The 13,991-nt window shown below is 37.6% G+C and overlaps 1 protein-coding gene and 1 non-coding gene across 5 annotated transcripts in view; one reads left to right on the top strand and one right to left on the bottom strand.

The window, feature by feature from the left end:
• Window positions 1-13,735, bottom strand: part of LOC125678088 (uncharacterized) — a 51,874-nt gene extending 38,139 nt beyond the window's left edge. For 3 of the 4 annotated variants that reach the window (XM_056153757.1, XM_056153759.1, XM_056153760.1), the window contains exons 1-3: window positions 13,533-13,735; window positions 12,280-12,335; window positions 8,615-8,932 (exon numbers count right to left, since the gene is read on the bottom strand). In XM_056153757.1, coding sequence (XP_056009732.1) covers window positions 8,615-8,932; window positions 12,280-12,331 — 370 coding nt within the window. In that variant the 5' untranslated portion in view covers window positions 12,332-12,335; window positions 13,533-13,735. Of the gene's footprint in view, window positions 1-8,614; window positions 8,985-12,279; window positions 12,336-13,532 lie in introns of all 4 variants that reach the window. The other variant, XM_056153758.1, reaches the window with a different exon arrangement.
• Trnaa-cgc (transfer RNA alanine (anticodon CGC)) lies at window positions 10,155-10,226 on the top strand. Its single transcript has one exon. It is a non-coding gene; the product is annotated as a tRNA-Ala (tRNA).
• Window positions 13,736-13,991: the final 256 nt, after the last annotated feature.

Here is a 13,991-nt window from a genome sequence, read left to right as displayed (position 1 = left end):
TTGAGTCTTGATAATTAACTCGGAATCCCTGAAAGGCAGGTCTAGCATAGGGCTCGCTGGGTGGTAAAGCTTATCTGGTATCCCTCAAAAGTAGGTGATTTTAGGGCCTAGAAACCCGGGCTAGTTGAGCCTTGATAATTAACTTGGTATCCTTGAAAGGCAGGTCTAGCATAGGGCTCGCAGGGTGGTAAAGCTTATCTGGTATCCCTCAAAAGTAGGTGTTTAGATCGCCCGGGAACCCGGGCTAGTTGAGCACTATTAATGAACTTAGTATCCCTGAAAGGCAGGTCTGGGATAGGGCTCGCTGAGTGGTAAAGATTATCTGGTATCCCTCAAAAGTAGGTGACTTTAGGGCCCGGGAACCCGGGCTAGTTAAGCCTTGATAATTAAATCGGTATCCCTGAAAGGCAGGTCTAGCATAGGGCTCGCTGGGTGGTAAAGCTTATCTGGTATCCCTCAAAAGTTGGTGATTTTAGGGCTCAGGAACCCGGGCTAGTTGATCCTTGATAATTAACTTGGTATCCCTGAAAGGCAGGTCTAGCATAGGTCTCGCTGGGTGGTAAAGCTTATCTGGTATCCCTCAAAAGTAGGTGTTTAGATCGCCCGGTTACCCGGGCTAGTTGAGCCTTGATAATTAACTCGGTATCCCTGAAAGGCAGGTCTAGCATAGGGCTCGCTGGGTGGTAAAGCTTATCTGGTATCCCTCAAAAGTAGGTGATTTTAGGGCTCAGGAACCCGGGCTAGTTGAGTCTTGATAATTAACTCGGAATCCCTGAAAGGCAGGTCTAGTATAGGGCTCGCTGGGTGGTAAAGCTTATCTGGTATCCCTCAAAAGTAGGTGATTTTAGGGCCCAGGAACCCGGGCTAGTTGAGCCTTGATAATTAACTTGGTATCCTTGAAAGGCAGGTCTAGCATAGGGCTCGCAGGGTGGTAAAGCTTATCTGGTATCCCTCAAAAGTAGGTGTTTAGATCGCCCGGGAACCCGGGCTAGTTGAGCCCTATTAATGAACTTAGTATCCCTGAAAGGCAGGTCTGGGATAGGGCTCGCTTAGTGGTAAAGCTTATCTGGTATCCCTCAAAAGTAGGTGTTTAGATCTCCCGGGAACCCGGGCTAGTTGAGCCTTGATAATTAACTCGGTATCCCTGAAAGGCAGGTCTAGCATAGGTCTCGCTGGGTGGTAAAGCTTATCTGGTATCCCTCAAAAGTAGGTGATTTTAGGGCTCAGGAACCCGGGCTAGTTGAGCCTTGATAATTAACTTGGTATCCCTGAAAGGCAGGTCTAGCATAGGTCTCGCTGGGTGGTAAAGCTTATCTGGTATCCCTCAAAAGTAGGTGTTTAGATCGCACGGTTACCCGGGCTAGTTGAGCCTTGATAATTAACTTGGTATCCCTGAAAGGCAGGTCTAGCATAGGGCTCGCTGGGTGGTAAAGCTTATCTGGTATCCCTCAAAAGTAGGTGTTTAGATCGCCCGGTTACCCGGGCTAGTTGAGCCTTGATAATTAACTTGGTATCCCTGAAAGGCAGGTCTAGCATAGGGCTCGCAGGGTGGTAAAGCTTATCTGGTATCCCTCAAAAGTAGGTGACTTTAGGGCCCGGTTACCCGGGCTAGTTGAGCCTTGATAATTAACTCGATATCCCTGAAAGGCAGGTCTAGCATAGGGTTCGCTGGGTGGTAAAGCTTATCTGGTATCCCTCAAAAGTAAGTGTTTAGATCGCCCGGTTACCCGGGCTAGTTCAGCCTTGATAATTAACTCGGTATCCCTGAAAGGCAGGTCTAGCATAGGGCTCGCTGGGTGGTAAAGCTTATCTGGTATCCCTCAAAAGTAGGTGTTTAGATCGCCCGGTTACCCGGCCTAGTTGAGCCTTGATAATTAACTCGGTATCCCTGAAAGGCAGGTCTAGCATAGGGCTCGCTGGGTGGTAAAGCTTATCTGGTATCTCTCAAAAGTAGGTGACTTTAGGGCCCGGGAACCCGGGCTAGTTGAGCCTTGATAATTAACTCGGTATCCCTGAAAGGCAGGTCTAGCATAGGGCTCGCTGGGTGGCAAAGCTTATCTGCTATCCCTCAAAAGTAGGTGTTTAGATCTCCCGGGAACCTGGGCTAGTTGAGCCTTATTAAGTAACTTGGTATCCCTGAAAGGCAGGGCTAGCATAGGCCTCGCTGGGTGGCAAAGCTTATCTGGTATCCCTCAAAAGTAGGTGTTTATATCGCCCTGGATCTTGAGTTAGTTTGGTCTTAATAATTAACTCGATATCCAAAAGCAGGTTTTGAGGAATGGTCTTTTTAGTGAGTTATAATGTTGAATGAAAGTTTTGAGTTGATTTTGTGTACTGAATGAGGGGGGGAGGGGGTAATTAAAATAATTTCTATGATTAACTTTTGATCAAAAATACCCTTCTGTACTTTCAAAAATAATTTCTAAAGATATGTCACTTTGACCACCGCTAGATATCATCAGTTTTGCTTTTAATAAGACTTCTTATTAAATATTATTTTTTTCCATGTTGCATTCGCTGTTTTATCTACTTCCTAGGGGCGAGATCGAAAGTTCAATGTCTGACAAAAAAACTAAATTCACATAGTTTTTACGTCCCCCCCCCCCTATCCGCCCCCACAACGACCCCCTAAACTAGATATGATGAGTGTTTAAACTATAATCGATTAACAAGTAAGAACAAACGAGTATAAATAACTCTGTATACCCTATCTTCTGTTTATTCACAAATGAAAGTGTAGATTAAAACTATCAAATGTTCATTAAAATGTAATATCGTCATGTAGTTTTAACAGTCACTTGTCTTTCTCCTTTTTCGACTAATGTGTAATCGATGTCGGATGAGAGAAACTTACAGAAGTTTTAACACCCCCCCCCTCCTCCCCCTAACTATTTGAATTTAGATTTTTATCCGAAATCAATCTGTTGATCTCGCCCCTTACAGTTTTTTATATCAAATTTCTTACTGTTTTTAACATCTGAGAGAATTAGGGTTTGATTAATTATGTTAATTAAATAATACTCTGTATACTTTCTATCAAATCGTATTTCTCTCCATATTGCGTTCATTGCTTTATTTATTTCTTACATTTTTAATAGTTCAGCTAATTAGGGTTTAATTAGTAATCTTAATTAGTAAAAAAAATCCCAACAATTTTCTTTGCCTTCTTTATCGTAAACACATTTCTTTACGAAATTATTCGACGTACGACTTATCTTTCTATCTATGATCAGGGGCAAGTAACTCGTGGGTCACCTGCTTTTGAGGGATACCATCTAGTCATAACCCGTATAAACAAGTATATACATCCCCGGAAAGACTGAATTATTCGAAAAATCCAATACGATCAAAAACATAACAATCTGTGTTATATTCAGGACGACAATGTTTACTTTGTGTACATGCCTGGTTCACACACGATGTTTCATCGGGGCGGTTACGTAATTGTAAACAAAAACAAACCCCGCGGTGTATGTAAGATGCGTGTTGTTAATGACTGAGTTATTCTGTGCTTGAAGGTTTGTTTCTTCAATTAAATATATCGTTGTCTTAATAACAAACGTAGAAGAGATAACCTTTTCCTCTTTTTTGGGAGTTGAACTATGTTCAATCTCCCTGGGTCATCACGCACTTTTCTGCGCAGTAATTTGTATTGATTTGTATAGTGGTCGTCAGCGGGGGTTCTGTGTCAGCTGATTTACTCCTAGGTAAATCAACATAAACTTTTATAAACATCCGCCATTAAATAATCCATGTAACTTTTCTGAATTAATCTAATTTTGATTATTGACATGTAAGGAAATGCAATGATATTGTATTCAAATCAATTTGAATACAGGATTTCGATCAAATTGATACTGATATACATAGAAAAATAAAAGATAAAGTTGAAAATTGTCGTTTGTAGCGCAGAGTCACCTATAAACATTGATAGGGAAACGAACGACAACTGCACACAAGAAAATTTACAAGAAATAACTCTACAACATTGCGTATGTGTATATATTTGGGTTTTTTTTAATGTGATATAAAAAACGCTTGATGTTACATGTATATTGAATTAAAACACGTCATTCCCAGTCAACAACTTTCTATTGGGATCGGAATACGAAATAATATTTCTTATATCCGGTTGCAAAGTGAAACTGCTTCATGCTTCAAGTTATTAAATTACGTAGTAATTGCACGTTACACATTAGAGAACTGTGTCTTTTAATAAAGAAAGTCACAAAATAGATACAAAATGAGTGTACCTTATTCATTACTGTTACCGAGCTTTCGTCGACGAAAATCTCGAAATGGCGTGTTTCGCTGCGCTTGATGACGGTAAGGTCCACATTTTTTACGTGAGTAGTGTGATATTTGTTTATGAATTTTTTGTGCATACATGGTATGTCTCGGCTAGGAATAATGGAAACTTTCTCACCTATGTATGTAAAGACATATTAATCTCTATTTTTAAAAATGTAGAACACTTTTATCAAATGACAATGTTTGAAAACGCTTAGAGCCCCGATGTCAGAATTTCCTTTTCCAAGACATCAGTATGTCAAATTCATTATCCTTTTTTAATAGTATGTACCATATTTTGTACCAGTTATCCATTTTGAATCCCCTATTACAATGAGATTTTGCTGCACTCTGTAATGTTTAAGTGGATGTCATGAGTGTGTGTCAAACAGAAATTTTAAGAGCATGGGATAAGGTGCTGCCATGTATGACTTCACTATCAAAGTTTAACCCAGTTGCCACAATGTTGAATTTATGCTGCAAAAAGGATTGGAAATTGCTCTGGTCAAAACACATTGTTTATTTGTCTACAGATGAAAGAGACATGAGGATTCTCCCTCACAAACTGAAAAAAAAAAATAGTTATGGATCTTGTACATGTATAGTTTATTCAACATCACAAGTCTGATTCCGCTATATTCTTCCCATTCTGTCAGGTTCATTCACCCCCTGTTTGAGCCACAGTATAATATCCCAAATACCTTGGCAATAAATAACATTATTTGACTAGTGTTTCATTTTTAGGGGAGTTGCGATGAAGTCGAACTCGGCTCATGATCTGATGAAGTGCCTTGGGGCGGGCAGGCGGGCACGCATCAATATTTCATTTCCGCACCATAGCTCTTGAGCAAATTATAGGATCTCATTCAAACTTAGATGGATTGTCACCCTCAGTAAGATGAGGAAGCCTATCGATTCTGGGGTCACTAGGTTCAAGGTCACAGTGGCTATAAATAGACTGAAATTTGGAGAAAATTTTGTTTTCCGCACCATAGCTCTTGAACGAATCATACGATCTCAATCAAACTTAGATGGATTGTCACCCTCAGTAAGACCAGGAAGCCTATCGATTCTGGGGTCACAAGGTCAAAGGTCAAAGTCACAGTGGCTATAAATAGACTGAAATTTGGAGAAAATTTTGTTTTCTGCACTATGATTTTTTAACAAATTATAGGATCTCCATTAAACTTAGATGGATTATCGCCTTGATGAGACAAAGAAGCCTATTGATTTTGGTCAAGGGTTAAAGGTCAAGGTCACAAAGGATTTAAGTCGGCTGAAATTAATGTACGCAAAATTTTGCTCCCTGCTTGATAATTCTTGCAAACTTTTCTGCCGGTTCCCTCTATGCCCATTCCTTGCGCAACTCGGCTTGTGCATTTCCGATGCCGGACAGTTTTTAATTTTTTTGCATTTCATTTATTTTGAGTTATTATACAATTATTTACCATTCCATTGATCCTCTACAGGACTGTAGTATACTCAGGTGACAGTTTAGCATATTGGACTACCTTTTCAAGTAATGAATCCTTAGAATTAGCTACAACTAGGATTAAACTTGAATGTATATATACAGGGGAAAAACTTCTTCATAACTGCAAGGCATTGAAAACCATATTGATTTGAATGTTTGGGCCATAATATGTGGTCACATTTTTGATGAGAATATAAAGGGGTGAAATTCTAGAAAACAACAACACGACTTCAGTTACTCGAGGAGCGTTGTGGCCCATGGGCCTTCCATTATCCATGTTTGCTGTTGTAACGCTTTGAAAAACAACAATTGATTTGTATCTAAAATCATGATAATATTCAGTCATTTATCCCCCTACCCTTCCAGTGCTATCTGTTCTAACTGAATTTCCACAATGTTCAACTCCCACGAGTACTTTAAGTACTTTGATTTCTTTGGAACGATTGTTTATATTAAAGCTACTAAATAATAAAAAAGAAAGAAAGTTGTCGATAGATGATTTTTAAAGGAATCATAGATCACGTTAAAACCTTATTTTAAAAGAATATTAGCATTTCATGAAGTCAGATTTATCAATTAAAGCAAGTTTATTTAAGCTATACGCATATGTTTCCCCCTTCACCTACCTAATGATACGGTTACCTGTTTGCGGGTTAAGCTTTTTACTCACATATAACACAATACTCGAGCAAAATATTATGTTTATGAGATCAATAAGATGTTAAAGAACAACTTTTCCAGCGAAAGCTTTCCCATATCGAAATATTTACCGTTTTTTAGTTATAAAGCGAAAATTTGAAGATCCCCAGATCCCGAATTTAAGGAGTCAGCCCCCTTTTTAGGGATATCAAAAGAAAGCTCTTAACATTTTGCACAACTTTTGTTCTACACGTCTTAACAAAATATATTTAGTTTAAAAGATACAAAGGAAAATATGTGTAATGTTTTGCTCCTTTAGGCGTCCTAATTTTTGAACCCTATCAACCACCACTTCGAACGCTGTAATCAAAAAACAAAAAACGATGTGCAGAACTACAATGCTCCTACTTTTCATTTTCAATGCATTTTCTGCTCAAGCTTATACAGTTTCGGAGCCTATGTCTGGAAACCAAAGCCCCTAAAATTTCATTCAAAGGGGAATAACTCGTGAACAGAAGGAATTTCTGAAATGTAGTACATGATTTTAAAATTGTTCTGTAAAGTTTATAAACCCTGAAAATTTGAGCAAAATCCATGCAGAAATGAGCGAGATATGAAGCTTCAAAGTTAGCGTCCAGGAAAAAGAGAGAAAAAAGAATAAGAATAATCTTAACCAGCACAATCAGTAGAAGGTCTTCCGTTGTTACGGAAGACCTTAATAATGAGCCTTAAAAACAAAGACATTGTTGTTACAACCTTTGTCAGCTGGAACCAAAAGATATTCCTCAATGGATCTATCTTAATTCTTTTATCACTTCTGGTTTACTAAACACAGAAGGATAGATGGTACGTACTTTTGTTTTAATATATCTAATGCGGGATTTCTCTTATGCGTTTAACCCATTCTGACAATGTATCAAGTTGTTATGTTTCATATTTAGCCCATCGTCTGGCATAATCTTCGACAAAATTCATAATAGTGATGAAGTTCTGTCGCCAATTAAAAGACCGGGATTCTCTGTATTTAGGACCTTTTAGAATAAGTGATTTGAGGTCCTCATTTTCATCTATATCAACATCACCAGTAATGACATGTCCAGCTGGACTATAATTGAAAGAAGATGAAGAACAAGAACACGTAAGTGGATTAAGTATAAGATGGTCTATACCTAGGCACTGCAAAGTTTGTTTATAATTGAAAAGTTTGGATGCAATAGTAGAAATATTAGGAATAGTGAGAAATACAGGATGTAGACTTCAAGTTGAAATTAGTGGGAATACACGACTGAACCCTTTTATGACGAAAAATGTTGCTTATGTTGACGGTATCTATTCCTTTGTTTGTAAATTTGAGCTTAAGGAACTGGCGGCATGATTTGGAAGGAATATCATCCATGACCCGTGTTGGTTTAAAGATGAGCATCCATAATCATAGAGTTCAGTCTATATTCAGGTGTTGAAAAATCCAAGTATAGACTAACTGTAGCTTCTTCAAATAACGTAAGTAAAACTCTCAATGGAACACAGTAAAGTTTTGAACGAACATGATGTGGACCTAATTTTCTGTTGACGTAAGGCAAAAGTGAATCAAACGTGAAATCATTTATATTGGTCTATTATATGAACGATGTCCATGACTGCGTTTCCGTCTTTGAGTATTGGGGAAAAGTCCAATCACATTTACGTTATTTCCTTGTGGACTAGTCAAATGTCCAATAGGACAGTTTTCTTTTTCAACTTTTTTTGTTTTGTGGCGGGGGACATATGGATACGCGTAGCAATCTTGTCAATTCTAAATTAGTAAAGGACATCGTGATAAAGCGTAAAAACATTCCTTTTCACTCAAAATTTTTCAGTTGGAACCTTTTTGTAAAATAAGATAAATGTTACAAAACATATTAGGCAAATTAAAGCCTATCATGAAAGTCACATTAAAAACGGTTCAATGTATTTCAAACTATTATTTTGATGCACCAGATGCGCATTTCGACAAATAATGTCTCTTCGGTGATGCCCAACCGAAATGTTTGAAATCCAAAATAACTATGAAGTTTTGGAGCTAAATATAGCCAAAAACAGCGTGCCAAAAAAGTGGAGCCAAATTCGTCCAAGGATAAGATGTATTTCAAACTATTATTGTATTTACTACGTCCTATACGCCGTAGCGTATTCATACATTAAATGATACATTCGCCTCTCGTCCGTCCATACCTGCTTGTAAACTGACGGTGGTGTTACCGTGTTCCGTAACACCCGAGCTGCTAAAGGTACATCGCCATATTGTATTGTCTCGTGGCTTCATAATCCCATACGTTAGTGTGTTCCCATGACAAGCAATGCTGTAATCTGCCCGTCTGTTATTAGGAACATCACATTGTCCGCCATTAATTATGGCGAATTTGAAACCAGTTTCACCAGGAATGTTAAGAGTGACAGCCTCCCATGATGGTGGGGATGTACAATTGAAGTACAGGGGCTTCCCATAAGTCACGTTAGCGATCGGTGATGGCTGAACAAGGACTGTACACTCTACAATTGAATAATGGCGGTAAGAGTTCTTTCCTTGCATGATCCTATGAAGCTGTAAGATATCATAATTAAGGTAAATCATGGTCTTTGTCCGTATTTTATACATGAATGGCAGTTCCAAGGAAAATGTGTTCTCTGATCTAACAGTCGAATTTATATATAAGCATTACCCTGGAAAGACTAAATTTACGAAGCAACAAATTTACACCGATTTCCTGTGAGAAATTGACAAATAATGTTCCTACACGCCTGCGAATACTGGATACGTAAATGGTCAGCATTCCTTCCATTCCCAAATGGAACATCACTCGGCCTTTTCCGTCAAGTAAAAAAAACACCGAGAATATAATACTTCACTATAGTAAATATACTTTGGGTCACATGACAAGAATGGCCGCAGTTGGCATATTGTAAGGCACACTCTTTTCACTGTAAGTTAATGTAAGTGGATATGACTCTTCACTGCGCAAAGATTTCACCCTACTCCTCGTATTCTTCTATATTCTATCAACAATAATAACTTTCATTCATATGTCGATTCGATATATCCCTGTGAGCTCAAAATAAAAGACACCACAGAGTCCCACTTCTGCTTCATACTTAGATATTTTATTGGAAGTAGACATTAACGGCAAACTGACAACTCAGCTGTATGACAAACGAGATGATTTCAACTTCTCCATCGTCAACTTCCCATTTTTATCTAGCAATATTCCATCATCACCTGCAGATGGTGTTTATATCTCTCAGCTGATTTGATACGCAAGAGCTTGTTCTGCTTATGGTCAGTTTTTAAATCGAGGCACACTACTGACAAGCAAGTTGAAGGTACAGGGCCGGGATTTCAACAGTCTCGATTGAAGTCAGCATTTTGCAAATTCTATGGTCGTTATAACGATCTACTTCGTCAATACAACCTACCAGGTATCATTAAATGCTGTCCGACGCGTTTCATACCAATTATTAGGCCGTTCTTGGCACACTCATTTTGACTACGGATAACTCCATTTAACTGATCAGGATATAGGGCTCACGGTGGGTGTGACCGGTCGACAGGGGATGCTTACTTTTCTTAGGCACCTGATCCCACTTCTGGTGTGTCCAGAGATCCGTGTTTGCCCAACTATCTATTTTATATTACGTATGGGAGATATGAGTGTGATGACTGTTCGTTATCTTCACTTTTCATTCAGTATATTTTATTTCAAATGAATATTAGACCGCCGCGGTGGTCTAGAGGTTAGAGCGTTCGCCTCGCATGCGAAAGGCCAGGGTTCGAATCCCGGCCGCGACAGATCTCAGTCGTTAAAACGCTCGACATCAGGACTGGTGTGAATGTCACTGGTCCTCGGAGGTAACCTTGAATGCGGATGTCACAGTAGGTGTGGCACGCTTAAGAACCCACACTGCTCAATGGCCGTAAACGCCGAGCAAAGGTCTAAATTTGAAGCTCTTCACCGGTCTTGCTGACGTCTCCATATCAGTAAAAAATCTCGTCGAAAGAGACGTTAAACAAGTTACAACCAATCAAACATGAATATTAGACGGATCAGTTTTCGAACGTGGTCATCTATTTTTACATAAGTTACCACATGTAAAATTGGAAGTAGCTATTTTTCAACTTAAAAGTTTTCTTTCACAAAAATGTAAGTATCTATATAATACACACCACTTTAAAATATTTGATATTTTAAAAAATGAAAAAGACAACAAATACAGTTTTGTTTCCCTCGCATGTGTCCTGTCTAGTCGTTAAAACTCCGTTTACCTGATCAAGATATAGGGCTTACAACGGATGTGACCGGTCAACAGGGGATTCTTACTCCTCCTAGGCACCTGATCCCACCTCTGGTATATATATCCTGGAGTCCGTCTTTGCCCAATTCTCCATTTTGTATTGCTTATAGGAGATTGATCACTGTTCGTTATAGTTAAGATTTATCTACATCCGGGGTGTTGCTAAAACGCGGAATGGAAAATGAAACGAAAGACGGAACGGAAAATATTGTATGCAATAATGTTATGAGGAGGTCAGCATTTTCCAAAATAAAAGGTTTATCATGATCAAGGGAAGCAGAAATTACAGAGAGAGTGGGAAGTCATCCACAAAATCCACCGTTTCATGTACTTTATACCAATGCATATGTATTTTAAAATCATTAACTTACCATGAAAAAAATAATCATACTGAAAAAGACAAGGTTTCAAAAAAAAAAAATTATATCCAATGAATTAATTTATAACCCAACCCCCCCGAAAAAAAAACCAAACAACATAGTAAAAGTTAAAAGAATTATTTTCAATAATTTCCCCCAAACATAGCCATCTTAAATCGAACTTGCTTTTATTCGTAATTTAGTTCTATACCTGGTGTAATACATGTATTAATTTACGAACGAGCCCGGGGTGTATTTAAAGGATATGGGATGAGTTTACGTGAAAGTTCGTACATTTACTGACATTCTGTGGATTAGTGTTAAACCGAAGAGATACAGTGGGAAAGAAAGATTGAAACAGAACCAATGAAAACTAACGTGAAGTTTACAACCCATAGTATGATAAATTAACAGATATGAAATAGCTGAAAGACTAACAGACAATTTATGCTTGAATGGAATTACAATTTTAAGGTCATCTCATTATTAATCTAAAATGTTAAGATACAAGTATTTAGTTGAAAAATAAACTGTTAGAAGTGCTCCCTATTTAGGATTGGAGTGCTGCAGTCACAAAATCTCTATTACTTAAAAAAAAAATATATCAAACACAAGATGTTTAACTTGCTGACTTAATAAGATCATGAATTGTCGTTGTCTTATACGTTCTGCACTCCCTGTTGTAGGTACACACATACACAGTATTATGTGTAAATTTACATGTAAATGTGCGTTAATGACGTTTTGTCAGGGGGGGGGGGGGGTATAAAGTACGTGTGTTCTTTCCATTCTCTACCCATAGGTGTCGCTCTCGCTAATACATCTATCAATGCCGACATTTCCAAATGCTTTGTAAATTCTTATACAGACGTTTAACTTCGCTAAAATCATTTTATGATGCAGAATTTTACGATAAAATTGTTTTACCCACAATCTAGATTTTAATCATAATAGAGTATTTTCTTGTGATTTTTGGTGTTATCTTAGCTACATTAATCATTCTAATTCTTCAATTCTGTTCCGTTTTCCGTTCCGTTCCGTGTTTTAGCAACAACCCTACATCCGAGAGTGTTTCTTTTTCTCTCGACTTGACGGAAGAGACCGAGCGATGTTCGGACTGTTACGTTCTATGAGCGAGTCATTTTTTTTTTAAATGCAGTAAACAGTGTTTAATATGAATATGACACTTACCGGTGCGTTCCCGAATAAACAGAAGGAGGAAGAGTCCCCAAATAACCATCATATTCCTAAGTAAAAACAAAATATTCAGGTCAGTACGTCCTATATTTGAATCATACTCAAAACCTCTAAGTTAGCTTCATATTTTCTAATTTGAAACGAGATTTCCGATATCGCAATAAATAACCTATACTTTATTAAAAGCTTCCTTTGCCAGATTCGCAAAGTCATGTAAAAATACCAATGTGTTATCAGCTAATCATGATATAATTCTTAATACGATCTTTAATTCTGGACCGTATGTATATTTGTTTGTTTAATTCACTTTCGGACCATATATATATATATATATATATATATATATATATATATATATGTTTGTTTAATTCCCTTCGAAAGTTTTTTCACTTATAACGAGACTACTTTTGCTGTGACTTCTCATTTGAAAGGCCAACGTCTCATCTCTCGATGCTGAGTATTTGTCGAAAGAGAGGGGCTATCCATTTTTTGCTCGTAGGGACTATTGTCATGACCCCGGTGTTGCACTTCAAAAATTAAGAAGAAAACACCCTAATAACCGTCTATATCCTTTGAAGTAAGGGGAATTTTAAAGGCTTTAGTATTTTCCTTATAAATTCACTGTGTAATCTAAGAGGTAGACTTGCTACACACGCTGTGTGAAACCAGATATAAGGATTGAGTCTTGACCAAGGGGACATTTTCAAGATATCGGCGAAATTATTTGCACGACACTAGGTATTTGACTATTGGAATACCCTGTGCTCTCACGGAAATTATTTGCAAAAGCCTTTATTAGCATTACAGGAAACTTTAAATATCATAAGGCGGGCTATTTTTCCAGTTTTTTTTTTATTTTTTAAAATCCTTATTATTTTAGATAGTTTTGAAGACTTCTTTTTCGCAGGATGATTGTTTACTGCATGCATTTCTGTAGGTCTACCGGGTAGTTGTCTGCATGAGATAATTAATTTTACTTCTTCACGCATGCTAAAAATTAACATTTTGCGGTATTTGACATGAGTTTTCAGAGTGGACATCTCGTTATTAAACAGACTTTTAAAATTGCAACAGATACGAGCGTGTAAAGTTCAACTTAAAAATCTACTCTAATATTATGAATAAGTAATTAGATTTAATGTATAAAACATATACGGTACATGTACTATTATTACATATCTTATATTACTTATCAGATGGAACAGCCGATAATATATAAGACAGACGAATATAGAGATATTTCTTACCGGAACCTGAGCCCATATAAAATCCAAAACGAGAGTATCCTTCAAAGAGAGACTTTACTTCGTTTTTGTATTTACAGTCCAGCGCTCGAATGGAAATTAGAAAACATATAGTTCTTCCTTGTTAGATATTTTTTTCTATTTAAAATGTATTTCCTGTTTAACTACTACAAAAATGAAGTCAAGCGTCTATTTTGAGGGTCTCATTGTCATTTTTAATTTCCGTTTTAGCGTACCTCAGGTTAAAGCTCAAGTCCGCTTTTCTAATCACCTTTAGTCCGGGGTCCGTCCATAAACTTTAAACATGTACATATAACTGTATTACCTCTTCTGTAGAACCACTGGACTAATTCCAACCAAACTTGCCTTTTAGCATCCTTAGGTAAAGGAATTTAAAACTGTTTTAATGAATGGTTAAACCTTTTCCCAATCTGATTAAAACCAGACCTTTGATCCGCTCCA

This window comes from Ostrea edulis, chromosome 2, assembly GCF_947568905.1.
Source record: "Ostrea edulis chromosome 2, xbOstEdul1.1, whole genome shotgun sequence".
Lineage (NCBI taxonomy): Eukaryota > Metazoa > Mollusca > Bivalvia > Ostreida > Ostreidae > Ostrea > Ostrea edulis.
This window is presented reverse-complemented; position numbering and strand designations above follow the sequence as displayed.